Source organism: Ursus americanus, chromosome 27, assembly GCF_024610735.1.
Source record: "Ursus americanus isolate L20-20 chromosome 27, mUrsAme1.1.p, whole genome shotgun sequence".
Taxonomy (NCBI): domain Eukaryota; kingdom Metazoa; phylum Chordata; class Mammalia; order Carnivora; family Ursidae; genus Ursus; species Ursus americanus.
Window position 1 is genome coordinate 16,593,025 of NC_142153.1, and position 27,129 is coordinate 16,620,153.

Genomic DNA, 27,129 nt, shown 5'->3' on the forward strand with positions numbered 1-27,129 from the left:
CACCGTCCAAAAGAAGGCGCAACCGGAAGGGGCGGGGCTCCACCCGGACCCGGAGCTCCCGCCACCATGGCTTCTCGTGGGATGGTGGGCATTTTCCTCCTCGCTGCTCTTCCGCTCTTGTGTCTGGAGCTCCGGCGTGGGATCCCGGATCTAGGTAAGTGTTGGCTTTTTCTTTCTGGCACTCACACCCGCATAACTTCCCCATGAGTGTTGTGTCGAATTCCTATGTCTGCGGCCGTCTCCTGTCTGGGCGGCATGGACTCGGATTCCCAGGCTGCATCGCGTCCGCCTCTCTCTTCCGGCTCCGGGTCCCCCGGGAGCTAGACTCCCACGGCTTTGGGAAGGCGGACCGCTTTTGGCGGAGAAGGTGTTCCTCCAGTTTTGCGTGCAAGGGGAAAGTCTGGCCGAAAGCACAGGAACATACGTAGGCACTACTTTCAGATTGTTTTGAACGCTCACAAGGAAATAACGTGATGTGATGTAGGCTTTCCGAGGAATTTAAGGAAATGATACGGAGCCAGAGTCAAAAACATTCCAGACAAAAGGAATTGTGACGTATTAGAGGAAAAGGTTGAAGACCACTGTCGGTGGATCGGGGAGACTTAGGGGGAGTGGCTCGAGATAATAACATACACTGAGTACTTGTTATAAGCCTAACTTTAAATGCTGTTTATACCTTATCTCATCCAATCTGTATTATAACTGTGGGGGTGGGTACTATTATAATTGCCATCTCACACTTGAGGAAACAGACTACGGAAGGTTAAGCGCGTCCCTAAGGTTTTAAGAGTCACTGGAGGAGCGCCTGCCTAGCTCAGTCAGTGGAGCGTGAGACTCTTGGCGTAGGTCGTGAGTTCAAGCCCTACACTGGGCATAGGGGTTACCAGGTAGATAGTCAGCTACTGGATTCTGTGAATGTTTTGGAAGGAGGCCGTAGTGGAAGCTGTGAAGCAAGTGAGGCTTTTGAAGTAGGCAAGTAGTGGTGATGGCCGGGACTAGGATGATAACGTGAAATGTGTACAGATTTGGAATATTTACAAAGTAGAATCAACTAGATTTGTGGATGGATTAATGGGAAAGGAGGGATTCAAGAATGACTCCTACATGTGAAGTTGAACAACCCTAAGTGGTTGATAGTGCCCGTGATAAAGGGAAAACTGAGAGGAAAATGGTGGACTTGTGGAGAATCCGTCCATTTTTGGATATGTTAGTCATGAGTTTACATGCATGTCTCCCTCCTTATGTTCAGTTTTTAAGTTAGAGACCATGATGAAACCTAGCTTTGTGTATTGCCTCTCTCTATCCCCACTCCCAAGAAGTCAGGTACCTAGAAATGTTGCTGAAAATAAGAACTTAAAATGCTTTTTAAAAAAAGTCTGCAAAGTCCCTCTGGAAACCTCCTCCTCACTCAGGCTGTATTGGAATCTAACAAGACCTTTATCCAAATGACATAAGGAAATGTTAAATTCACACTTAACCTATTCCAGAATCTACCTGCTCCCTTGCCTTTAGAGTATCCACCTCTTAATTTAGATTCTCTTCACTTTGCCCTTAATGTGTGAGTCACTAGTCAATGAGAAGGTGGTTACAGAGGGAAATCTCACATCATCAGCTCTATCAGGAAAATACAGTTCTTGAAGGCAGAGACCACATCTAATTTTTTTTTGTGTTCCCATCATTTATCACAATGCCTAATTTATTTACTCGTTTATTTTAAATTTTTTGTTTTTTTGTTTTTTTAAGTAGACTCCATGCCTGACATGGGGCTTGAACTCATGACCCTGAGATCAAGAGTAGAATGCTGTACTGACTGTGCCAGGCAGGCACCCCGACACTGTCTCATTTAATAAAGCAGGCCAAAAATTCAAGAAAATGCAGCTGGGCTTCTGGTAGCAGCTCCATCTAGTTGCTGAATTTTTTCACTTAGTTAACTCCTTTTTTCTGTCAGTTGTGAACTGATGGTTGTTTACTTTGGTTTGTTTTTCTTTAAGTTATTTCGACACCCAATGTGGTGCTCAACCAACCAGTAACATGCTCTACCAACTGAGCCAGCCAGGTGCCCTGACTTTGCTTTCTTTTTTTTTTTTTTTCTTTAAAGATTTTATTTATTTATTTGACTGAGAGAGAGGCAGTGAGAGAGGGAACACAAGCAGGGGGAGTGGGAGAGGGAGAAGCAGGCTTCGTGCTGTAGGCAGACACTTAGCGACTGAGCCACCCAGGCGCCCCATGACGTTGCTTTCTTGATATTCGTTCTCTGAATATCCAGTAACAGTGGTTAAGTCTGTTTTACAAATCATACGTCCCAGTGCAACGGCTGCGGGGCTAGTTACGTGTGGAACAGTACTTACAGATACTAATATTCTTAGCTGGAGCTGCTTAATTGAATTCCTAGCTGGAAAATTAGAATTCCCCCACCTGTTCATTCACCTGGGCTGTATTTTTGGACAGACATTGAGAGATGATTCCTATCTTTTTCTACTATGTAAAAGCCTTCATTGCCATTTTTACTTGTACTTACAGCTAAATATATTAATGCTACTTCCTCACATTTATTCTTTGAAGTGCCTTGCACATGGGCTGTTGAGAATAAGTACCAAAGAAATTGATTTAATAAAAAAAATTCTTACTTGAAAGATGTACACACAAATCGAGTTCTTTTATATTCCCATATGACATTGCAGATTGCTTGCTTGTTAGAACAAGAAGCAGTATAATGGAACATAAATCCCATAACTCTGATTTCCCTAAATACCAGTACTATAGGTATTAAATTACTTTTGTAAAACCCTAGATTTAGTTAGATGTTGTTTTGAACAACACTTGAATCAACAGCTAATGTTGGCAAAAGTTGGAGACTGTGAGGCAAAACAAAACAAGTATTTCTTTTCTTTTTTTTTTTTTTTCATTTTATTTATTTATTTGAGAGAGAGAGAGCAGCACCAGCAAGGGGGAGGGGTAAAGGGAGAGGGGGAAGCAGACTCCCCACTGAGGAAGGAGCCTGATTCAGGGCTTGATCCCAGGACATGACCTGAGCTAAAGGCAGACGCTTAACCAGCTGAACCACCCAGGCGCCCCCAAACAGGTATTTCTTTAAACAACTTTAAATTGCTATTTTTTAAAAAGATAACATATATATCAGTTTTCAGTTGAAAATGAAATATTTATGGGGCAGCTGGCTGGCTCAGTCAGAAGAACGTGTGGCTCTTGATCTTGGGGTTGTGAGTTTGAGCCCCATATCAAATATAGAGATTACTTACATAAAAATTTTTTAAAAATAAATTAATTAAAATAAAACAAAATATTTATCACAAGTATAGTCAACTATACTTCAAGAAAGATTTATATATATATAAATATATATATATAAATATAAATATATATATAATTCCTTCTTTAATCTTTAATTGATTAATTACCAGCCCTGATTGCAATGGTTCCTCTGTACCTCTGCCTGGGAACTTTTGAGAACCACAAAACTAAAAACTCCTGCAGGGTAGAAAGCATTTTTTTTTTTTTTTTAAAGATTTTATTTATTTATGTGACAGAGAGACAGCCAGCGAGAGAGGGAACACAGCAGGCGAGTGAGAGAGGAAGAAGCAGGCTCCCAGCAGAGGAGCCCGATGTGGGACTCGATCCCGGAACGCCGGGATCACGCCCTGAGCGGAAGGCAGACGCTTTAACGACTGCGCTACCCAGGCGCCCCTAGGGTAGAAAGCATTTTTAAGCCAACTTTGTATTTGCTCCCTCACCATTTAGTAAATTATGTCACACAAAGTATAGGTATTTGTTACATTTTTGCTCCTTTAATTTTCATCTTCTTAAAATAAGACAAAATACTGAATTTTTACTTTTTTCTAGACAAACATGTATGTGTATAGTAATTTTACTTGCAAATGACTGAATAAATATTGAGAAATAGAAAAGTACACAGTTGCGCAATTTAACTTTGAGAAATATGAATTTCGTGTTTCAGAATGACTGTTTTTAAATAGAATGAGAATTTGACAAGATGATACTGTTACAGTTTAATTCCCAGTGGGATAATTTTATTTCCTTCTCTGGATAGAGGGAAACCAGAATTATGCATTATTGATAGTCATAATGTTTATAATGTAACCAGTCACTTGAATTATACCTATATTCCTGAGACACAAGCTATTCTAAAATTGTTTTCTGAAAACTTATTCTGGTAATGACAACCATGATGAGTTTTAGCTCACAAAGGAGACTGTATGAAAAAAATCATAAGACAGTTGCATAAATTAACTTTTACTATACCACTCTAAATAATCTTAATGCTTTACCATTCATTTATTATTAGTATCAAAAGTGTTTTGAATTTTAATTTTTTTTTTTTTATCTTTATAAGGAGTTAAAGATCTAATTTTGCTGTGTGGTCGGATTTTCTTACTGCTTGCTCTTCTTACTTTAATTATTTCTGTGACTACCTCATGGCTTAATTCATTTAAATCGTCCCAAGTGTATCTGAAAGGTAAGTTTATTGTTTATGCTACCCTTTTATAATTTTCTACTGAAATTCCTTTCTTTATTGATTCTAAAACTCTGCATAATAAGAACCATTGACTGTTCATTGGTGATGTGCAATTTCAAGGTAGAGTAATCATTACAGCTTTTGTCTTGATTTTTAATGAACTATAAATCCCCCAATTTTTAAAAAAGATTTATTTGTTTCTTTTTAGAGAGAGAGAGCATGAGCAAGCACACACATGAGTGGGAGGGGCAGAGGAAGAGGGAGAATCTCAAGCCCACTCCTCCCTGAGCCTGCAGCTCTACACAGGGCTGGATCCCACGACCCTGAGATCACTACCTGAACTGAAACCAAGAGTCTGACACTCAACCAACTACGCCACCCATGCGCCCCTAAACCCAACATTTTTATGCGAAATTGTACATTATCCTTATATACACATTTGAAATGATACCGTTTCTATGTTGATACATTGCAAATTCTCTAATTTTAAATTGTGCAGTTAATTTTTTAAAAGATTCTATTTACGTATTTGATAGAGAGCACGCACAAGTCTGCTGGAACAGGCAGGAGAGAGAGATGCAGACTTCCAGGACCCTGGGGTCGTGACCTGAGCCAAAGGCAGATGATTAACTACTGAGCCACCCAGGCACCCCTAAATCTTGCAGTTTAATTGTTCTTTGATATTCAGCTTATAAGCTGTTCAACAAATGGTAATCTTTTTTTTTTTTTTTTTTAAAGATTTTATTTATTTATTCGACAGAGATAGAGACAGCCAGCGAGAGAGGGAACACAAGCAGGGGGAGTGGGAGAGGAAGAAGCAGGCTCATAGCAGAAGAGCCTGATGTGGGGCTCGATCCCAGATCACTGGGATCACGCCCTGAGCCGAAGGCAGACGCCCAACCGCTGTGCCACCCAGGCGCCCCAACAAATGGTAATCTTATCTACCATTACGTTGTAAAGGCTTTTCAACCTAATTTATCGTTCATTTCACTTTGGCAGTTTTTCCTTACACACTTACTCTTAACGTTAGGAAATCACGCTTGTTCTTATTTTTTTTTTTTTTTAAGATTTTTTAAATTTATTTATGTGACAGAGAGACAGCCAGTGAGAGAGTGAACACAGCAGGGGAGTGGGAGAGGAAGAAACAGGCTCCCAGCGAAGGAGCCCGATGTGGGACTCGATCCCGCAACGCCGGGATCACGCCCTGAGCTGAAGGCAGACGCTTAACGACTGTGCTACCCAGGGGCCCCACGCTTGTTCTTATTTTTGATAAGTAAAAAGTTTTACTTTTAACTGTTGAAAGCCCTTAACAGAGTTAAAAGAGTTAGAAGCTGGGCGCCTGGGTGGCTCAGTCCGTTAAGCGTCTGCCTCCCGCTCAGGTCATGATCTCAGGGTCCTGGGATTGACCTGTGCCAGAGGGCTCCCTGCTCAGCGGGAAGAAGCAGGCTCCCCGCTGCTTGTGCTCTCTCTCTTGCTGTCTCTCTCTCAAATAAATAAATAAAATCTTAAAATAAAAAGAACTAATTAAGACTGTATAAAGTGCAAAATTATTGGATTTTCTTCAAATGAGTAAAAAAATCAGCTTGTTTATACACCTTCTGTCTTCCCTAGTGTCATCAGATATTGAGATACAAGCCTTCAGATTCATCCAAAATTTTAATCCTCCACGTTTTGTAAAGATTTGCGTGATGAAGTCTATCAAAAGTTCAGAAGTAGTCAGTTCTTGGGGCACCTGGGTGGGTCAGTCGTTAAACGTCTGCCTTTGGCTCAGGGCGTGATCCCAGGCTCCTGGGATCGAGTCCCGCATCGGGCTTCTCTGCTGGGAGCCTGTTTTTTCCTCTCCCACTCCCCCTGCTTGTGTTCCCTGTCTCGCTGGCTGCCTCTCTCTCTCTGTCAAATAAATAAATAAAATCTTAAAAAAAAAAAAAAGTAGTAGTCAGTTCTCAGTGGTTTTAAGGATTAAAGCCCCTTGGGCCTCCTGGCTGCCTCAATGAGTAGAGCATGTGACTCTTGATCTTAGGGTCACGAGGTCAAGCCCCACACTGGGTGTGGAGCCTACTTAGGAAAAAAAAAGGATTAAGCTCCTTAATCACCTGTTACTGATTTATTTAGAAGCTATAGTCTTTGATTCAGAGTCAGGAGGGAGTCTTAAGATCACTAAGTCTGACTCATCTCATGGTAAATTAGTGGCCAGACTGGGCCTTCTGATTTCCTATTTGCTTTGCTGCTGCCCTAATCTTTCCTTAATAAACTTGAGGAAATATTTATTGCTAGGAGAGGACATAGTTGACAGAAAGGAATGCTCCTATTTAAGGAGCCAGGCAAGTTAAAGGATATATTTTCCAAAAAGATGGATAATTCCTCAAGGGAATACAGTTAAATGAAATTAATTTAAATGAAACTTAGTGGGAGCGCCCGGGTGACTCAGTTGGTTAAGCATCGGACTCTTGATATCAGCTCAGGTCTTGATCTCAGGGTTTTGAATTCAAGCCCGTGTTGGGCTCCACACTGGGTGTGGGGGTGTACTTAAAATAATTAACTAATTTAGTATACCCAGAATGAAAAAAGGTCATACAACAGCAAAAATCCTTTCTCTTGCCATTCAGTGGCTAATAACTTAATATTGGTTCGGTCATGGGAGTTCCCAAACACACCCCAGCTTTGGGGTCTAGGCATGTTGCATTTATTTTATTTTTTTAATGATTTTATGATTTTGTATTTTTTTTTTTAAGCAGTCTCTCCATCCAGTTTGGGGCTCGAACTCACAACCCCCCGAGATCAAGAGTCGCACGCTCCACTGACTGAGACAGCCAGGCACCCAGGCATGTTGCTTTTATGGTCATGTCGGAGGGTGACCAAATGGTACTCGTATCTGCAGTGCAGCATTCCACACCCAGGGGCAGTAATGAGCTTCCATCGATGTCTTGGAGCTGCTGACGCCCTATCAAGGGCCTGCACTTAAAATCCAACTTTTTTTTTTTTAAGTAAGGTGTGGAGCCCACTGCAGGGCTTGAACTCACTGAGCCACCCAGATGCCCCCATAATCGTTCTTGAAGCCCCCTCACCAAAACTATAACATGATGTTAATACATGTCAGAGAACTTTTGTTTCAGAACAGACCTTTTCTTATAGATTTTACCTGTGGATTTCTTATAGATATTACTTGTGGATTTCTTTGTTTGAACTGTCTGCATATATCTCATTTTCATTGTTTCAAAAATTACAGTCTGTTTTTTGAAGGCTTGTCTCTCCTGAAATGTTATCTACAGGCTATTTTCAGAGAATTAAAAAGCACTTTTATGTTTTGCTGTCTTAGAAGAAGAAGAGAAGAATGAGAAAAGGCAAAAACTTGTCAGAAAAAAACAACAAGAGGCACAGGGTGAAAAGGTAAAGCATAATTTTTTAGACAGTGTATATAAAGAGAATACAGAATATCTGGGGTATTTAAAATTGAGGTCTATTGCTTTCTGTGTTTGTGCTCAGATTTTTTCATTATTGAGGTCAAATTCACATGACATAAAATTACCAAATAAAAAAAATAAACCTATGTAAAATGTATAGGTCAGTGGCATTTAGAACATTTTTAGTATTATGCAACCACTACCTCTATCTAGTCTCAAAACATTTTCTTTAACCCAAAAGAAAACCCCACACCTATTAAATAGTCACTTCCCCTTTCCCCACTCCTTCCATCCTCTGGTAACCACCAGTCCGCTTTCTGGTGGTTTGTTTTGTTTTGTTTTGTTTTTTTAAGATTTATTTATTTAGAGGCGCCTGGGTGGCTCAGTTGTTAAAAGCATCTGCCTTTGGCTCGGGTCATGATCTCAGGGTCCTGGGGGGAGCCTACTTCTCCCTCTCCCTCTGCCTGCTGCTCCGCCTTCTCCTGTTTTCTCTGTCAAATAAATAAATCAGGGGCGCCTGGGTAGCACGGCGGTTAAGCGTCTGCCTTTGGCTCAGGGCGTGATCCCGGCGTTATGGGATCGAGCCCCACATTAGGCTCCTTAGCTATGAGCCTGCTTCTTCCTCTCCCACTCCCCCTGCTTGTGTTCCCTCTCTCGCTGGCTGTCTCTATCTCTGTCAAATAAATAAAATCTTTACCAAAAAAAAATAAATAAATAAAAAATAAATCAGATCTTAAAAAAAAGAAAAATTTATTTATTTGAGAGAGAGTGAACCGGGGGAGGGGCAGAGGGAGAGGGAGAAAAAAAGATCCTCAAACAGACTCCCCACTGAGTGCAGAGCCCAATGCAGGGATCAATCCCAGGACCCCGAGACCATGACCTGAGCTGAAATCAAAAGTCGGCCACCCAACCAACTGAGCCATCCAGGCACTTCCAATTTGTTTGTATGAATTTTTCTATTCTGGATATTTCATATGAATGGAATCATATAATGTGTGACCTTTGTGTTTGGCTTCTTTCATTTAGCATAATGTTTTCTAGGGTTCATCCATATACATGTATCAATACCTCATTCCTTTTTGTGGGTGAATAATATTTCATTATATGGATATATCAACATGTGTTTATCCATTCATTTGCTGATTGACATTTAGGTTGTTTCCACCTTTTAGCTGTTATGAATAGTGCCGCTATGAATATTTGGGCACAAGTCTTTGAGTACCTGTTTTGAGTTCTTTTGGGTATATACATAGGAGTGGAATTGCTGAGTCATATGGTAATTTTTTTCTTTTTGAGGAACCACCAAACTATTTTCTACACCAGCTATACCTTTTTATATTCTTACCAGCAGTTTCTGAGGGGCCTGATTTCTCCATATCCTCACTGACATTTATTATTCCACCCCCCCCCTTTTAAATACCCACTGTAATGAGTATGACATGGTATCACATTTTGATCTGCATTTCCCTAATGACTAATGATGTTGAGCATCTTTTCATGTGCTTGTTGGAGAAATGTCTATCCTTACATCTTCTCTGCAGAAATGTCTGTTCAAGTTCTTTGCTCATTTTTGGATTGCATTGTCTTTTTGTTTTTTATAGGAGTTCTTTATGTATTCTGAATACTAGACTCTTATCAGTTACATAATTTCCAAGTATTTTTCTCCCATTGGGTGGGTTGTCTTTTCACTCTTTTGATAACGTCCTTTGATGCACAAAAGTTTTGATGAAAATCCAATTATCTATTTCTTTTATTGCTCATGCTTTCGGTATCCTATTTAAGAATCAATTGCCAAATCGAAAGTCATGGAGATTTACTCCTATATATTTTCATCCAAGAGTTGTAGAGTTTTAGCTTTTATATTTAGATTATTAACCCACTTTGAGTTAATTTTTGTATATGGTGGGAGGTGGGGGTTCAGTTTCTTTTTCAATATTGTTTTGGCTATTTGGGGCTCTTTGCAATTTCATATGAATTTGAGTTGGCTTTTCCATTTCTGTGAAAAACGCCTTTGGGATTTTGAGAAGGATTACATCAAAATCCATAGATTGCTTTGGGTAATATTGACGTTTTATAATATTAAGTCTTCTTTGCTTTGCCTAGCATTGGCATCTTAATAATATTGTTTTTCAATCCATAAACCTATAATGCCTTTCCATGTATTTATATCTTTAATTTCTTCCAGCAATGTTTTATAGTTTTCAGTGTGCATAGTTTTCACCCCTTTGGCTAAGTTTATTTCTGCATATTTTATTTTGGATGCTGTTTTCAATGTAATTGTTGTTTTCTTAATTTCCTTTTTTGATTTTTCATTGCTAGTATATAGAAATACAAATGATTTTTGTGTATTGATCTTATACCCTGTACTTGTTCATTGTTTATTAGCCCTGGTGGTTGCTGTGTGTGGATTCTTCAGATTTTCTATATACAGGCAAATCTTGTTTTATTGTACTTTATTGTGCTTTGCAGATACTTTTTTCTTTTTTTTTTCTTCTTTTTTTTTTTTTAAAGATTTTTTTATTTATTTATGTGACAGAGAGACAGCCAGCGAGAGAGGGAACACAGCAGGGGAGTGGGAGAGGAAGAAGCAGGCTCCCAGTGGAGGGCCCGGTGTGGGACTCGATCCCGGAACGCTGGGATCACGCCCTGATCACGCCCTGAGCCGAAGGCAGACGCTTAACGACTGTGCTACCCAGGCGCCCCCGATACTTTTTCTTTTAATACAAATTGAAGGTTTATGGCAAGTCTACATTGAGCAAGTCTCTTGGTGCCATTTTTCCAACAGCATTTGCTAAGTTTGTATCTCTGTCACATTTCAGTAATTCTTGCAATATTTCCAACTTTTTCATTATTATTATATTTGTCATGGTAATCTGTGATCGGTGATTACAGCTCACTGAAAGCTCAGATAATGGTTAGCATTTTTTAACTTATAAAGTATTTTTAGATTAAGGTATGTACTTTTTTGTAGATGTTATACTATTGCACATTTGGTAGATTACGGTATGGTATAAATACAACTTTTAAATGCACCGGGAAACCAGAAAATTAATTTGACTTGCATCATTGAGATATTTACTTTATTGCAAATTGAACCTGCAATCTCTCCAATGTATGCCTGCATAAGATCATGTCATCTGAGAATGGGGATAGTTTTACTTCCTTCTTTCCAAAATTGGTACTTTTTATTTCTTTTTCTTGCCTGTTGTTCTTGCTAAAACTTCTAAACAGTGTTGAATAGCAGTGGTGAAAGCAGGCATCCTTACCTTGTTCCTGGTCTTAGAAAGGTTTAGTCTTTCACCATTGAATGTGATGTTAGGTATGCGTTTCTTTCTAGATACTGGTCATGCTGAGCAAGTTCCTTCCTATTCCTAGTTTCTGAGTATTTTTGTCATAAAGAGTGTTGTCAAATGCTTTTTCTGTATCAGTTGAGATCATGTGGTTTTTCCCCCTTTGTTTTATTAATTTGTATTACATTTCTTACGTTGCAACATCTTGCATTCTTGGGGTAAATCGCACTTAGCTGGCATATAATCCTTTTTTTTTTAAAGATATTATTTATTTATTTGACAGAAAGAGAGACAGCCAGCGAGAGAGGGAACACAAGCAGGAGGAGTGGGAGAGGAAGAAGCAGGCTCCTAGCAGAGCAGGGAGCCTGATGCGGGGCTTGATCCCAGGACCCTGGAATCACGCCCCAAGCCGAAGGCAGACATCTGTACTTTTCTTGTAGAGTCTTTGCCTGGCTTTGGTGTCAGGATGATGTTGACCTCGCAGAATTAATTAGGCATTGTTCTCACATCTTTTATTTTTTGGAATTTCAGCAGGATCCATGTTAACTCTTCTTTAAAGGTTTGATAGAATTCACCTGTGAATCTATCTGTCCTTTATTGGGGGGGTTTAATTACTGATTCAGTATTTTTGTTAGGTCTGTTGAGAGTTCCTATTTATTCTTGAATCAGTTTAGGCAATTTGTGTGTTTCTAGGAATTTGTCTACTTCATCTTGGTTTTCTGATTTGATGGTCTACAATTGTTCTAATACTCTTTTTCTAATCCTTTTTATCTCTGTAAGGTTGGTAGTAATATCCTCACATTTCTGATTTTAGTTATTTGTCTTCTCTTTTTCTTTGTCAAGTTAAAGGTTTGTCTGTTCTCAAAGAACCAGTTTTGGTTCTGGTGGTTCTTCTGTTCTATTTAGTTTGTTCTTTTTACAGTTTTTTAAGGTGTAAAGTTAACTTATTGATTTAAGATCATTATTCTTTAATTAGGTGTTTACAGCTACAACTTTCCCTCTGAGCATTGCTTTTGCTGTATCCTATTCAAGATTGTATTTGATAGCTAGGAATTACATTTACTGTGGATGATTACCTAACACTTTCTTGACCTTGAACTGTCAGCACTCAGGCCGTTGCCAGATTGATGATTAACCTTTGTGAAAGAGGAGAGTCCTGTGGACTTTTACCTAAATATTAAAAACATAAACCCTTTACAAAGGCCTTGGTACAGGGGCATTAATATTTTGAAGGCTATCAACTTGTTATCAGCGTGTTTCAGCATCTAAACAACTTGTTCTTCTGGTGAACAAATTACTCCTTTTTAAGTAAACAAGTGAAGGCTGAAAACAAACCACAAGAGTAAAAACCTATGTATTTGTTGGGAGATGGGAGATTACTACATTTGTAACTACCCTGATCTGAATTTAGAACAATAAAAGTATCCTTACAAGATCTTTTGTAAGAAACTCTCTTGTAAATATTTGAACTTACAAAGTTTTATGTTATTTCCTGTGGAAGGAACTGTTAATTGTAAAGCCTTGCCTGATAATTAGTAAATTATAATTACATCTAGATGCCAACTATCTGCTAATTGGCGTCCATAATTCCTATGGGTGTGTAAAGTTAGGACTCTTCTGTTTGGCAAAAGTCTTTCCCCCATTAAAGTTCTCTCTTTGAACAAACGAAAAATTCAAATAAATCTTTGAACAAACTACTCAGTGTAGTGTACGTACGTGCATAGCGAAGTGCCCAACTTGTGCAGAGATGTGTCTGCTGATCAGTAACATTTTTGAGGCGTGGCATTGTAAAAAGGTGGTTTTTCTCTTCTGACACTTGATTCATTGTTTGATTTGGCATAGAATTGCAGATTGAAAATCCCTAGAATTTTGAAATATTGCACCATTAACCTCAGAATTCCAGTGTGGTTTTTCAGAGTCCTTTCTTTCTGTTAATTATAGTCTCCACTTTTCGTGTTGGAGACTTAAATCATGTGATAATCCTCGGCTCGGTCCTTTTAGCTTTAAGAGAGATGCACTAAGGGGTGCCTGCGTGGCTCAGTTGGTTAAGCGACTTCCTTCAGCTCAGGTCAGCATCCCAGAGTCATGGGATCTAGCCCTGCGTTGGGCTCTCTGTTCAGCAGGGGGGTCTGCTTCTCCCTCTTCCCCCTGCTCACACGCGCGCGCGCGCTCTCTCTCTCTCTCTCATTCCCTTTCAAATAAATAAATAAAATTTAAAAAAGATACACTACAAAGCTAACTGATGGAGCATGCATTTGTAAATTTCATCAGGCTTTGAGTTCTTTACTGTTCATAAGTCCTGCTTAAACAAAACAGAAAAGGAAAATAAGGTGACTTGGAATTTCTGTGTATGTGGGCAGGGTTTGACGGGTTGTCTGCTGGTGTAGGGTGATGTGATGGAGGAGTAGTTTAGCTTTGTCACTCACTGTCTCTTTGTTCTTTTGCAATTCACCTTCTCCAGAGAGGGGTCCTCCATCCTCTCGCCTTGGGGGTTAAAGCCGGGCTGCCAGCAATCTGAGTCAAGTGGGGAAGGTGGCTCATGTACTCGGTTGGTCAAGTTTGCACTCGTGCTTGTCACTAAGACTGCGATCTGGGCCTCTGTAGCCTCTCTGGTTCACACTCTGGTTGAGATGCGGCTTCCCCCGCCACTCCCCATTTTCAGCACTGCACCTCACCCCGTGTTCCTGCCATGGTATCTGTGTGTCTTCTTCCTCGGTTGGCCCGGGTCTCAGGAACGCCCTGCCTGGCTTCATCCTGTTCTCTGCACGTACCAGCTGCGGCTTTCTCACTGTGTTGTATCAGTTACCCCTCCTCCGTAGGTCCTTTCATACAGCGGGTTTGGTGCGTATAGTATTTCTTTGTTTCACCAGGGATGGAATTTAGGTTTCTCTTTCTTGTTCCCTTGGTCCTTCAGGGGTGAGTTTCAAGAGGAGAGGGAGGCAGAAATTTCACTCTTGTCATCTTAAAACCAGAATCTCCATTTAAGACCAAAAGTATGTTCAACTTTACTGTGATTAAGCTATTCAATGAACGCTCTTCCAAGTGACGTCATGCGTTGGGCATCATGCCTTCGACAAATGGCTCTGACTTGAAGCTCCTAGAAGTCAGGGATCACGTCCTAGGCATTTTGCATCCCTACCTCCTAGTAAGTGTCCATCGCACTGAAAACGTAGTAAAGGGGCGCCTGGCAGGCTCAGTCGGTGGAGTGCTCAACTCTTGATCTCAGGGTCGTGAGTTCGAGCCCTATGTGGGGTGTAGAGATTACTTAAAAAAATAAAATCTCATTGAAGAAAAAGAAAAAGAAATGAAAGCACATTAAAGGTGATAGAGGCAGACTGCCAAATAAGCATAAATATAGAACATTTATTTTTATTGGGATTACGTATAAATGTAGATTTTTAGAGAGTGCTGTTAAAGTGAAGGATGCTGCTTTTTTGGCAAAATTGAGTTAGTGTGAAAGCACAATTTCTTCACCTGGTTCTTATTTACAACTTTATAGACAACATAAAATCTTAGGAATATTGTAATAACAACGCCTCATTTTTTTTTTTTTTTTTTTTTTTTTTTGGAACAGACCAGCAGATACATAGAGAATGTTCTAAAACCTCACCAGGAGATGAAGTTGAGAAAACTGGAAGAGCGCTTTTATCAGATGACGGGTGAAACCTGGAAGTTGAGCAATGGTCATAAACTTGGGGTTAGAAAATATTTTCACTTTTTATTATGAATTCTATTACATATATGCAGTAGGTGTATATCATATGCAATGTTTAAGTACGTATAATGTGTATGTATATTACATATTGATTTTTTAAAAGTTTCAAATGATGTTAAACTGTTAGTATGGTCTGTTTTTTAGAAGTCTTTACTCATCATGATTGTACATAGAGCATATCTATGTGTCGAGGGGCTAAATGCTTTTGGTGCTGAAACAGCATGTAACAGATGCTTCAGAAGCTCTAACATAAGGTAGTCTTTGAGAAAACTGTTGACTAATCACCATATTTTATACGAAGAAATTCAGATCTTTCCTTAAGTAAGATCTCCCTGGTCCCATAAGCTCACATTATACTCATTATGTTTGGCTCTGTTTCTGTAAAGCCAAATTAACCTTTGGCTGTTTTTTCCTTTGGCACTGAGTCTGAACTTCGTCATTTGCTACTGGAAGTTCACAATTCTGTTACAGAGGAAAAAGGATGTTCACAAAGGAATTAAGTTTTAGAGTAACTGGTCACAGATCTTATGTATAAGATCATTTCTGTCCCAAACACTTTCTGGGTTTTGTTTTGTTTTGTTTTTTGCTTTCTGTTTATATTGGACCTTTTACCATCTTGTAAAGAAAATGATCCCCTAAAGGTTAAAAGGATTTTTAGTGTGAAGCAGGATCAGTTTTTATTCATTTCCTAGTGGTATACATGCCATAAATCACTCAAGGGTGGGTAATGAAATTACTGTGAAAGATGTGCCACGTGAAATGCACCTGCTCTGGGGAGTGATTTCACTTCTGAGATGAGTGTCTTCCGTTGGGTGTGGTGGCGTTGGACATTGACAGCCTGGTTTTAGCAGGCTACATCTTTTTCTGAAATGGTCACAATGTGAATTAGTCATTCTGTCCCTTGCTTTTAGGCTATTCTTCATGGCACTCCTAGTTTATATTTTAACCTAGTTGGTGGGGACAACAAGAAGTCAGGGACAGAGCAGACTGTTGGCATTGTTATGACTTAAGGCCCTTACGACTATCAAGAATGTGAGAATTGGAATGTTATTTGCTGAGAGAAAGGATAGACATCAGCTGATGGAGCCCAGTACTTTGCAGTCAGACAGCCTAATTTGGCCAGTTAATTGGTGAGCATGAAGATCTCCTGACTCCCATTGTCCTTGCTCCTTCCAAGTTTTCTTAGGACAAAGGAATGGGGAAAACAGCCCACCAAAATGGTGGCCATTTACAGCTGATGAAGAGAATGTTTACAAGTCAGTAGATGTGGGAAGAAGGCATTATTGAACTAAATAAGCAAGTATCTGAGAACCTGACCCTGAAGTTAATTATTTTGCACAGGAAAAAGTTTTAATGGGTAATATTAATACAAAGTAATCTTCATGATTTCTGAAATGGAATAAAATCCTTTGCCTTCTAAAGTATGATTAATTCAAAAGAAAGATGAGAGTTTGAATTTGAGAACTTAAACGTGTTTATATGTAACAGGATACTGGGGCCACGTTCTGCTAGGAAAGTATTGCAGGGTCACATACACAGGCATGTTTTTACATACATGTGCTATTTCCATAGCCTTTTGAGGCGTAATCCCTTGCACTGTCTTGCTTCCTTTAATGAAAGGGGAAAAGGATATCAGTCAGGTTTTCCTCTTTCTTCCATCCTACTAAAAAACTTGGGGATCAGTTAAAATGGAAAGATCCTTCTCAGCCTTGTATTTATCAGAGGGAGCCCTAGAGCTGGATAAGGATAGTTTCTTTTCTTTTTTTTCCTTTTCTTTTTTTTTTAAAGATTTTATTTATTTATTTGAGAGAGAGAGAGAGAGCACAAGCAGGGGGAAAGGCAGGCAGAGGGAGAGGGAGAAACAGGCTTCCTGCTGAGTGGGGAGCCTGATGCGGGGCTCGATACCAGGAACCCGGGATCATGACCCGAGCCGAAGGCAGACATCTAGCCCACTGAGCCACCTGCACCCCAGCTTCTACAAGATGTTAAGCTCCATGTTTTCTTGTCTAAGGAGATAATACTTTAAATTTCTGGGCCTAATAAGGACTAAATTCTTTTTTTTTTTTTTTTTTTTTAAAGTAGTCTCCATGCCCAACGTGGGGCTTGAACTCATGACCCTGAGATTGAGTCACATGCTCTACCAACTGACCCAGCCAGGCACCCCAAGTAAATTCTATTTTTTACTGAAATGCCATCAGGGTAAAAGAAATAACCACTATGAATAGAATACAGTTGGTAGTAGAGAGCATTTAGAAATTGTCTGTTGTTTTTGTCCAGGGTGACGAAGATTTGGTGCTTGAAGATGGGAGTCAGACATCTTTTGAAACACCAAACAGAGAAGCAGCAAAGAGACGAAACTTGCCTAAGCCTGTAACCAGAATTTCAGCATCTGCTGAGCAGCCCACGCAGAAGGAGGTTCGTTACTAAATGCCCACTCATGTAATTGTATCAGTGTGCGGTAGGAATATTGCTCTGGGCCAGGTGGCATACTGAGTGAAGAACAGGACTGGCTTTTAATCCAGATGGTATCTTCCCACTACCTTACAAAGGGATCAGCGTCATTGAAAATCACTTTTCCTTTTTGGTATTAACGTTCTGAATGCCACTTAGAAGGAAGCTATGAAAAAAATGCTAATAGGTTTTGAAAATACTCAGTTCTTTTTGATGAAGGAATTCAGTTATGTAGAAATGAAAAATATAATGTTTATTAACAGAAAGATTCCTACAGGTAGGTAAGACATGATTAACCCATATTTAGTGAGTGTCATTTTTCTCAGTGGCCCTGCTAGGAAATGGGTTAGAAGCCATTCGCTTTGGAACAGTGCTCCGATTTATTATTCCTTCTGGTCTTTCAAATCTTCAGTCCCCAGGTTGACTCTCATTTGGAGGTGGCAAAGGTAGGAAATGGGGAATCTCTGCGCTGACTCTTAGGGAAAGCTGGGAGGCCCTATATTCCCCTGAAAATATTTTCTAATGTGTTACTTCTCTGTCTGAGGTTTCTTGGTCCCTTAGTGGGGCTTGAAGGTGGCAGTCAGGTCACCGAACTATTTCTAGCATCTCTAAAAGATCTAATGAACTGAATTTACACTTCAGAGTTCTTTGGTTTTTGTTAATAACACGAGTCATCTCAAGTTGATGGTAAATTTCGGTTGACAGTCACCTATGCTTTTGATACCAAAGGAAAACAAATGGTTTATTTGATAAAATGCAATTAATGTTGGTTAGATAAAATGCTATAAAACACGAGTCTGGGTATTAAAAAACAAAAAGCATCCCTGAAGGTGAAATTGTTGGCAACAGTGTTTAATGAGAGAAAATAGTCTGAACACCTGGTTTTGTAATGGATAAATAGAAATAGGGAAACCAGAGTAAATCGTGAGGACAACCAAAGTGAATGGTGGTTATCCAGTCCCCTAGAAGTGCCAATGAAGGAAAATATACGCACTTAAAACGTGCATATATATATATATACATATACACACCTAAAATTTGGGGGTCTGTTGAACTTAATATTTATCTTCTGTTTCTTTAAATATATTTTATATAGTATCTTGGAATATCATAAAAATAAGATTTTTACATGTGCATAGACAGGTAGCTGTCATCTCACCTCCTGTTATTATCATCTATTTTGCACAAAGTTGCTTCCCCAAAAATGTTTATTAATTGAGCTCTTTTGTATTATGAGTTTTTTATAAATGTCTATTAAAAGATTTCATTAAGCTTCGATATGCGTAAACTCTATATTAAAAGGAACTTGTTTCGCTGAGATTATTATTTTTTTCTTCAAAATGTTTACATTCGCCGTACAAATCCTTATTTATCTTTAGGTTCTTGATCTACCTGAAGAACCTCCTGAAACAGCTGAAGAAGTAAGCTTATTTTTTTCCTTTGGAAATTAAATACGTTTTCTGTTTTCTTTAACATCAAGTGAGTGCATCTGCTCTCGGTGTGGGTTTAGAAAGAGAAGAGCACACCCATGTGTATGCGATCGCACCGTAATTAGGTCTGTTTGGAATGTGGTGTGATCTCAAGCCCCTCGGCTCCAGTCCTGTTTTGAAGCTTGCCGTCTGTCCACTGAGGGGGGCAGAGGAAGGGTACACGGGCTTGTCCAAACTTGAGGTCAGCAAAGGAGTTAGTTATATTTTTCCCAATATTTTATTTATTTATTTGACAGAGAGCGAGCGCACTAGCACAAGTAGGCAGAGAGGCAGAGGCAGAGGGAGGGGGAGAAGTAGACTCCCCGCTGAGCAGGGAGCCCGACGTGGGGCTCGAACCCAGGACCCTGAGATCAGGGCCTGAGCCGAAGGCAGACACCTAACCGACTGAGCCACCAGGTGCCCCAGGAGTTACTTATTAAAACAGAATCAGTATAGGCGGATGACTTCAAATTGTGGTTTTCCCCTTAAGATAGAGGAACTGGGGGCGCCTGGGTGGCACAGCGGTTAAGCGTCTGCCTTCGGCTCAGGGCGTGATCCCGGCGTTACGGGATCGAGCCCCACATCAGACTCCTCTGCTATGAGCCTGCTTCTTCCTCTCCCACTCCCCCTGCTTGTGTTCCCTCTCTCGCTGGCTGTCTCTGTCTGTCGAATAAATAAATAAAATCTTTAAAAAAAAAAAAAAAGATAGAGGAACTGAAGAAGGCAGCTGCTGTGTAGATGTTTGAGTTGAAGGACAGTTTGGGGTTTTGGGGGGTGGGGTCCGACTGAACCTCCACTCCATGTTGACCTGCCCTCTGCCCAGCTGCGCTGCTGCGGTGTCTACTGCCTTCATACGGTCGCCCGGCTGAGTTCCAGATGGGTCTCTAATGTCCTGGGACCACTCATCTTTAAAGCTGAAGTTTTCCACGTCTTAGAGCTCAGCAACTGTCAGACTCCTTGAAAACTGGTTTTGAGGCCGCCAGGAAAGCCACTGGGAGGGTCTCATTTTTATCAACACATTCGCAACATTTCAGTTGAGGACGTTGGACGTCTGAGGAAAATCCAGAAGTCATTAAGAGACAGTGAAGTGTGCAGTCCAGACATCGAACCTCCAGGAGAAACTCATATACAAAAAAACAACTTCTTTTTTTTTTTTTTAAGATTTTATTTATTTATTTGACAGAGACAGCCAGCGAGAGAGGGAACACAAGCAGGGGGAGTGGGAGAGGAAGAAGCAGGCTCCCAGCGGGGGAGCCTGATGTGGGACTCGATCCCATAACGCCGGGATCACGCCGGGATCACGCCCTGAGTCGAAGGCAGACGCTTAACGACTGTGCCACCCAGGCGCCCCCCCAAAAAACAACTTCTAATTCCTTTCTGTTATACCCAGCAAATTCAAGTCTGTGATATGTCCGTCCCGACCTACGCGCTCTACATTCTCACTTCTCATCAGGCGCTGGGTTGGTATCCATGACAACCATTTATCATACAGATGTAATTCACTATAGCTCCGGTTTGACAGGGAACACCTTTTATGAATTTACTCTGGCTCTAAAAGACATGCCCTCATTCCTACAGGACAGACTGGGTGGAGCTTTCTCTATATATGTCTGTATATTTCTGTATGTGTGCTGCCTGTGACTCTATGATAACGAGCCATAAGAAAATTCCTGTTCTAGCCAAAGCCTGCTTGCATTTAGGAGCAGACTAATAGATGAGCGAACTAAGGACTCCATGGATTTCTGGTAGGAGAGGGAGGGATCTGAAACATAATTAATGCAATTCTTACCTAAGCAGTGTACTCTAATTCTTTTTGTGCCTGTTTAGTATTACAACCATCCACAGAGTTCTAAATAATATGGTAAGAATTTTAAAATGAGAGGAGGGGCAGCTTGGTGGCTCAGTCGGTTAAGTGTCTGACTTTGGCTCATGTCGTGCTCTCAGGGTCCTGGGATCCCGTGCCAGGTCGGGCTGCCTGCTCAGCAGGGAGTCTGCTTCTCCCTCTGCCCCTCCCCCCGCTCGTGCTCACTTTCTCTCGCAAAAATAAAATCTTTAAAAAAAGGGTTTCCTGACATTTATTATTTAATAAACATCAGAAAAAATTACTTCCTCATCGTTTTTTGTTTTGAATGTCTTTTAATATTAACTAGCAGTTTGCAAGCTCTTTTTAGCTACTTAACTGTTTAATCAGGGAGAAATGATGGGGAAACTCAATACGTAAAGCACATCTAGCAACTAGGACCGGCTCCTCTGGGCACAGCTTACAAGGATAGAGTAACTTGGGAAACTTCGTTTCCTTCCAGCGCAGGGTTTTTCTCGTCTGTAGACTCTGAGGCGGCACTGGATCGTCTTGGTTTGGTAGATGAATTTTGAAGCCCATGAACAACCTTGATATTATCTGGACAGACAGAAGCATGTAGTTTCCGATGTCCTCTCCAGAAGGCCCTGTCACTGATCTCCTCAGTCAATAGGAAAATGTTCTTCCGTTTCAGAAGGCATTTTTATATTTAGAGTGAATTTTATCTCGACCTTTATGCTGGCCCACTACTCTCAGAGCTCAGTGCCTACAAAACCCTACACACGCTGCTTAGAATTACAGACGTTTCATAAGAGTAGCAATTTTGGAATTGCAAAGAGCAGCGGATTGGAATTCTTACTTGAACATTTTTATTCCTCAGGTAGTTACTGTCGCTCTCCGTTGTCCAAGTGGGAGTGTCCTGAGAAGAAGATTTTTTAAGTCTTGCAGTTCGCAGGTGAGGCAGTTCACATATTGAGAAATATTTTTGTTGAATTTGACAATAGTTTACTCCCATGCAGTGGGGAGGTGTTACCACTGTCTTGTCTGGGTCTCCCTTCAGGGATGGTAAAGGGCATTTATATGTACTCTGTGTTGCAGAAATTTGGGTAATTAGGCATGCTGGATTTTTTTGAACTGTAATTTCTGTATTTTTTTTCAGTTATTTTCCTTTTTTGTTTGTTTGTTTATTTATTACATTTTCACAGCTTGGTAGATAGGATGCTCTCAAATCCCTAGGAAGCAGCCAGTATTAACTTTGTTCCCATTATCCTTGATGGGTTATTAGCTTAAGCCCTATTGTTTATATGTAATTTTCAGATCATTCTTTAGAGGTTATTTCCTTTTGTTCTAATAGATTTTTTTCTCTCTTAAAAACTGTGCTGTGTTCATTAGCAATAATTTGGAAAACAGAAAAGTAGAGAGAAAAAAGACTTGATCTGCAGCCTGATGCCAAGGCCAATTGCTAATATTTTGGTGTATTTCTACTTTCAAGCATACTTAATTATGCATTATATTAGAAATATATCTAAATTGTTTTCTGTCCTGATTGTTGCATTTAGCCTTCCGTGACTAGCATGCTATGAACTATAATGGAAAATACTAATGGATTTGACTACATAGAAATGTAAAATTCTATAAAGAAAAAGTTCAGGGGTATCTGGGTAGCTCAGTAGGTTAAGTGTCTGCCTTTGGCTCAGGTCATGATCTCAGGGTCCTGGGATCGAGCCCTGAGTCGGAGTCCCTGCTCAGTGGAGAGTCTGCTTCTCCGTCCTCCTCTGCCCTTCACCATCGCTTGTGATCTCTCTCTCCTCTCTCAAGTAAATAAATACAATCTTATTAAAAAAAGAAAAAGAAAAAATTCGTAAAGTTAAAACTTTGGAAAAAATATTTTACATCTATGTTTAATAGTCATTTCTTTATGGGGAGCTATTATACTACTTAAGGAAAAGGTAAACTCCACGGTAGAATGGAAGATTAAAAAAAAAAATGAAGGATTTCCTAAAGAAAAAAAACCAAGTGACAGATAAAAATTTTTGGCCTTACTTAGGATCAAAGAAGTGCAAATTAAAATGGGACAGAATTTTCTACCTATCAGATTGTCAAAGATTAAAGAGAAGAGTATGCAGTTTTGGCCAGTATGTGGAGAAAACAGTGATTCTCATTAATTGTTCATGTGAATATAAATTGGGCCACTATTCCTATGGGATAATTTACTCATATTATCTTTTTTTTTTTTTTTTTTAAGACTTTATGTATTTGAGAGAGAAAGAGAAGGAGGGAGCACAAGCAGGGGGAGTGGCAGAGGGAGAGGGAGAAGCAGGCTCCTGGCTGAGCAGGGAGCCCGATGCAGGACTTGATCCCAGGACCCTGGCATCACGACCTTAACCAGCTGAGCCACCCAGGTGCCCCTTGTATAATCTTTAAAAATGTCTTTTGGTTCATTAATTTCATCGATGAGAATTTATTCTATGGAAAATAAGACAAATGATCAAAGGTATAAGTGTTTATGTGGGAATTGGTTTAATTAAGGTGTATCCAAATATTGGAAAATGATGAAGCTTTATGACCTAGATGTATGGTTATTACATGGAATATCAGTAGGTTCTTGGATGGTAGTTAGCAGAAGTCAGAGATTATCTATAGTTGATACTCCAGCTTCTCCCAAGAACATTCTAGTATCCAGCTTTCTTCCTAAAGCAGCAAACAGTCCTTTGGCAGGCATTTTTAAGCAATAGGAAATGGAAGTTTTCACAATTACTGTGGAAATCTTCATAACAGGAAATGTTCTCAATTTATAGGAATAGCCCATTGAAAATTGGGCTATCATAAGGCAGAGTCACTGGGCCTGGGCATGTCTCTGGTGACAAAGTTCCTGAGTGATTTTTTACTGTTGGCTTCGATTTTGATCTAAATAACTTTTTTCGTAAGTGCTAACCTTTTGTTCGTAACTTTTTAATTGAATAACCTTTCCATTTCCTAGGGTTGAGGTTTTGCTACTTGTTAAATGCCCCTGCTGTCTATAGGTGCCTTTAGTCCCTAGGCCTTTTCTGAAACTTCAGAAGGGTATTAAAGGTTATTTGCGTCTCACAATTCTTGGCATGCTATTTTCCTTTAAACTCTAGAAGGTTCTGTTTCATTACTCCTAGGGGCATGATTTAACAATGAAAGAATTATAAAATATCATGGTGATCTAGAGAGACACAACTGTGCACAGTATTTGATAGCTAAACTTTTTATCTTTTAGGTCTTATTTGACTGGATGATGAAAATTGGGTACCACACATCCCGATACAGCCTTTCTACTTCCTTTCCCAGACGGCCTCTGGAAATGGAGGGAGGCTGGTCACTGCAGGACATAGGAATAACTGTGGATACTGTACTCAATGTGGAAGAGAAAGAGCAGACTACTAATTAAGAAATGAGAATTACCTGTTCTCCATAAAATCAGTGATGCCCTGATCTTACAGGACAATAAAGGGTTCACATTAAAATTATGCCATACCTTGACTGAGCTCAAGGAGGTAAACACTTTAATGTTGATATCCTTGGGAACATATGGACATAAAGGATTAGAAAAGGATTGCTCTCTGCATATAATAGGTTTTGGAATGTGCCATATTATAATGTACCAAATGAAAACTAGATAAAAATGTATGCCGTAAGGCATTCAATGATCTGTATTTTTCCTAGCTGACATCATTTATCACTATGTTGAAAACAAAGTCATATGACTGTTTTCTACCTCTACAGTCCACCTTGCCACACTGAACATTTCACAATTCAAACTCTAAAGTCTATTAAGTAGGAATATTTGTTCTGCTGTATTTCTAGAAATTAAACTTTAAAGACATTTCAGAGGTCTTTAATGCTTTAAGTTCTTTTTGAGATCTGATAAAGGGTTAGTATCCAAAATATGTAAAGAACTTATAAAACTCAACACCCAAAAAACAAATAATCCAATTAAAAATGGGCAGAAGACATGAACAGACATTTCTCCAAAGAAGATACAGATGGCCAACAGACACATGAAAAGATGCTCAACATCACTCATCATCAGGGAAATGCAAATCAAAACTACAATGAGGTATCACCTCACACCTGTCAGAATGGCTAGAATCAACAACACAAGAAACAACGGGTGTTGACAATGTGGAGAAAAAGGAGCCCTCTTGCACTATTGGTGGCAAACTGCTACAGCCACTATGGAAAACAGTATGGAGGTTCCTCAAAATGTTAAAAAATAGAGCTACCCTACGATCGAGTAATTGCACTACTAGGTATTTACCCAAAGGATACAAGAACATTAATTCAAAGGGATACATGCACCCCGATGTTTATAGCAGCATTATTTACAATAGCCAAGATATGGAAGCAGCCCAAGTGTCCATCAGTTGATGAATGGATAAAGAAGAGTGGTATATATACAATGGAATATTATCCAGCCATAAAAAAGAATGCAGTCTTGCCATTTGCAATGACATGGATGGAGCAAGAGTATAATGCTAAGCAAAATAAGTCAGAGAAAGACAAATACCAGATGATTTCACTCATGTGGAATTTAAGAAACAAAACAAGCAAAGGGATAAAGACAAACCAAGAAACAGACTCTTTAACTATAGAGAATAAACATGGTTATCAGAGGGGAGGTGGATGGGGGATGAATAAATAGGCGATGAGGATTAAGGAGTGCACCTGTGATGAGCGCTGGGTGGTTAAAATAAAAACTCAAAAAGTGAAAAGTGGTTTTTTTTTTTGAATAAAGATCTTTTTGATAGGTATGTATTGTTTACTGAATTAATGTCAAGATTTATTTAATTTCACCTTGCATTAAATTGGAACATATACAAGTTCCGGGATCAGTATTTTAAAACAATGAAAACATTAAAATACAGGTGACTTTTTTATATCTATCTATCTCTGGTCATTTCATTTTCCTGCAGTGTTATATTCATGTATTTTATTTTTTTTTAAAGATTTTATTTATTTATTCAACAGAGATAGAGACAGCCAGTGAGAGAGGGAACACAAGCAGGGGGAGTGGGAGAGGAAGAAGCAGGCTCATAGCGGAGGAGCCTGATGTGGGGCTCGATCCCAGAACGCTGGGATCACGCCCTGAGCCGAAGGCAGACGCTTAACTGCTGTGCCACCCAGGCGCCCCTATATTCATGTATTTTAATACCAAGTTCAACTCACAAGTGTGGTATAAAAAGATCTTTGTTCTGGTCAATCCCTTTTTCTTTTCCTGTGTGTGTTAAGAGTCAGTTAAGTTGACTCCTGTGTATTGGCCACTTTTTAATGCTCCTTTTACCTCTTCTGTAGAATTTATTACACTGTTTATTATCACTGTTTTTGTTTTCCCAAGTAATTCCTTAAAAACAAGGATTGTACCTTTTTTTTCCTCCAGAAGTACCTAGTATATAGTAGGTGAAAAAGATTCATATTTTAAATTAATCATAAAAGGGCTTCAAAACTTTACAGTTATAGGGGCGCCTGGGTGGCACAGCAGTTAAGCGTCTGCCTTCGGCTCAGGGCGTGATCCCGGCGTTCTGGGATCGAGCCCCACATCAGGCTCCTCCGCTGTGGGCCTGCTTCTTCCTCTCCCACTCCCCCTGCTTGTGTTCCCTCTCTCGCTGGCTGTCTCTATCTCTGTCAAATAAATAAATAAAATCTTTAAAAAAAAAAACAAAAAACACTTTACAGTTATAAAAACAAAATTAAAATCACCCATAATCTCATCCAGAAATAAGTGTGACTAAAATTATAGTTTTCATAATGTCCTGCTGCACTTTCTATACTTACGTAAAATTGATTAAAAAAGCAAAAAAAGGACGCCTAATTTTTAGATCTCTTGGAAAAGCTGATTATTGTGAAAAGTACCAAGGAATTTTGCTACTTAGGAACGTGGTAGCTGGCTCTGAGGAGGGGGAAATTTGTTATGTGGCAAGAGAAAGTAGTACAAGAAACATTCAGAACATTTTCCCCAACAGTATGAGGAGGTCTTTAGAATGAATGACTTTTAGTGTTCTGGGTAGATTCTTTGGTTTCTGTGGCTAGTAACTTGTCTTAATTAGGATTTCTTTCAGATAGTGTCCAGTATTCTTTGAAATAGACTCATGCACATAGAAATACAAAAGAAAGTGAACAAAAGTTTCCATATTTACCTGTTCTGATCACAGACTTTAATAGGCTCTATTTGCAGTTGTCTGTCCACACCCATGTCCAAGGAGAGAGACTACAGAAAATGATTATCATTAGAAAAAAATGGGGTGCCTGCGTGGCTCAGTCAATTAAGCATCCGAATCTTGATTTCAGCTTGGGTCGTGATCTCAGGGTTGTGAGACTGAGTCCTGCATTGGGCTCCATGATCAGCGGGGAATCTGCTTGAGATTCTCTCTCTCCCTCTCTCTGCCCCTCCCCCCAATAAATCTTTAAAAAAATATTTGCTCTGGTTTAAAAAGCCAAACTCTTGGTAATTAACAAATGGTCCTTAAAATTTGTGGAATAGTTTCCCCC

General features: G+C 39.7%; 1 protein-coding gene across 5 annotated transcripts; it reads left to right on the forward strand.

Moving 5' to 3' along the window:
• The first annotated feature begins 3 nt into the window (after nt 1-3).
• Nucleotides 4-25,394, forward strand: UBXN8 (UBX domain protein 8). 5 transcript variants are annotated; one of them, XM_087856412.1, is made up of 9 exons: nt 4-154; nt 4,370-4,492; nt 7,225-7,314; nt 7,809-7,879; nt 14,758-14,880; nt 17,176-17,313; nt 18,729-18,770; nt 21,497-21,571; nt 23,861-25,394. In XM_087856412.1, exons 1-9 carry the CDS (start codon nt 67-69, stop codon nt 24,029-24,031), a joined length of 921 nt encoding a protein of 306 aa, XP_087712538.1. In that variant the 5' UTR covers nt 4-66; the 3' UTR covers nt 24,032-25,394. The 5 variants fall into 5 exon arrangements, with proteins under 5 accessions (XP_087712538.1, XP_087712539.1, XP_045635274.2 ...); XM_087856413.1 differs by having other exon boundaries at nt 5-154; nt 7,228-7,314; XM_045779318.2 differs by lacking the exon at nt 7,225-7,314 and having other exon boundaries at nt 11-154.
• The last annotated feature ends 1,735 nt before the right edge of the window (nt 25,395-27,129 follow it).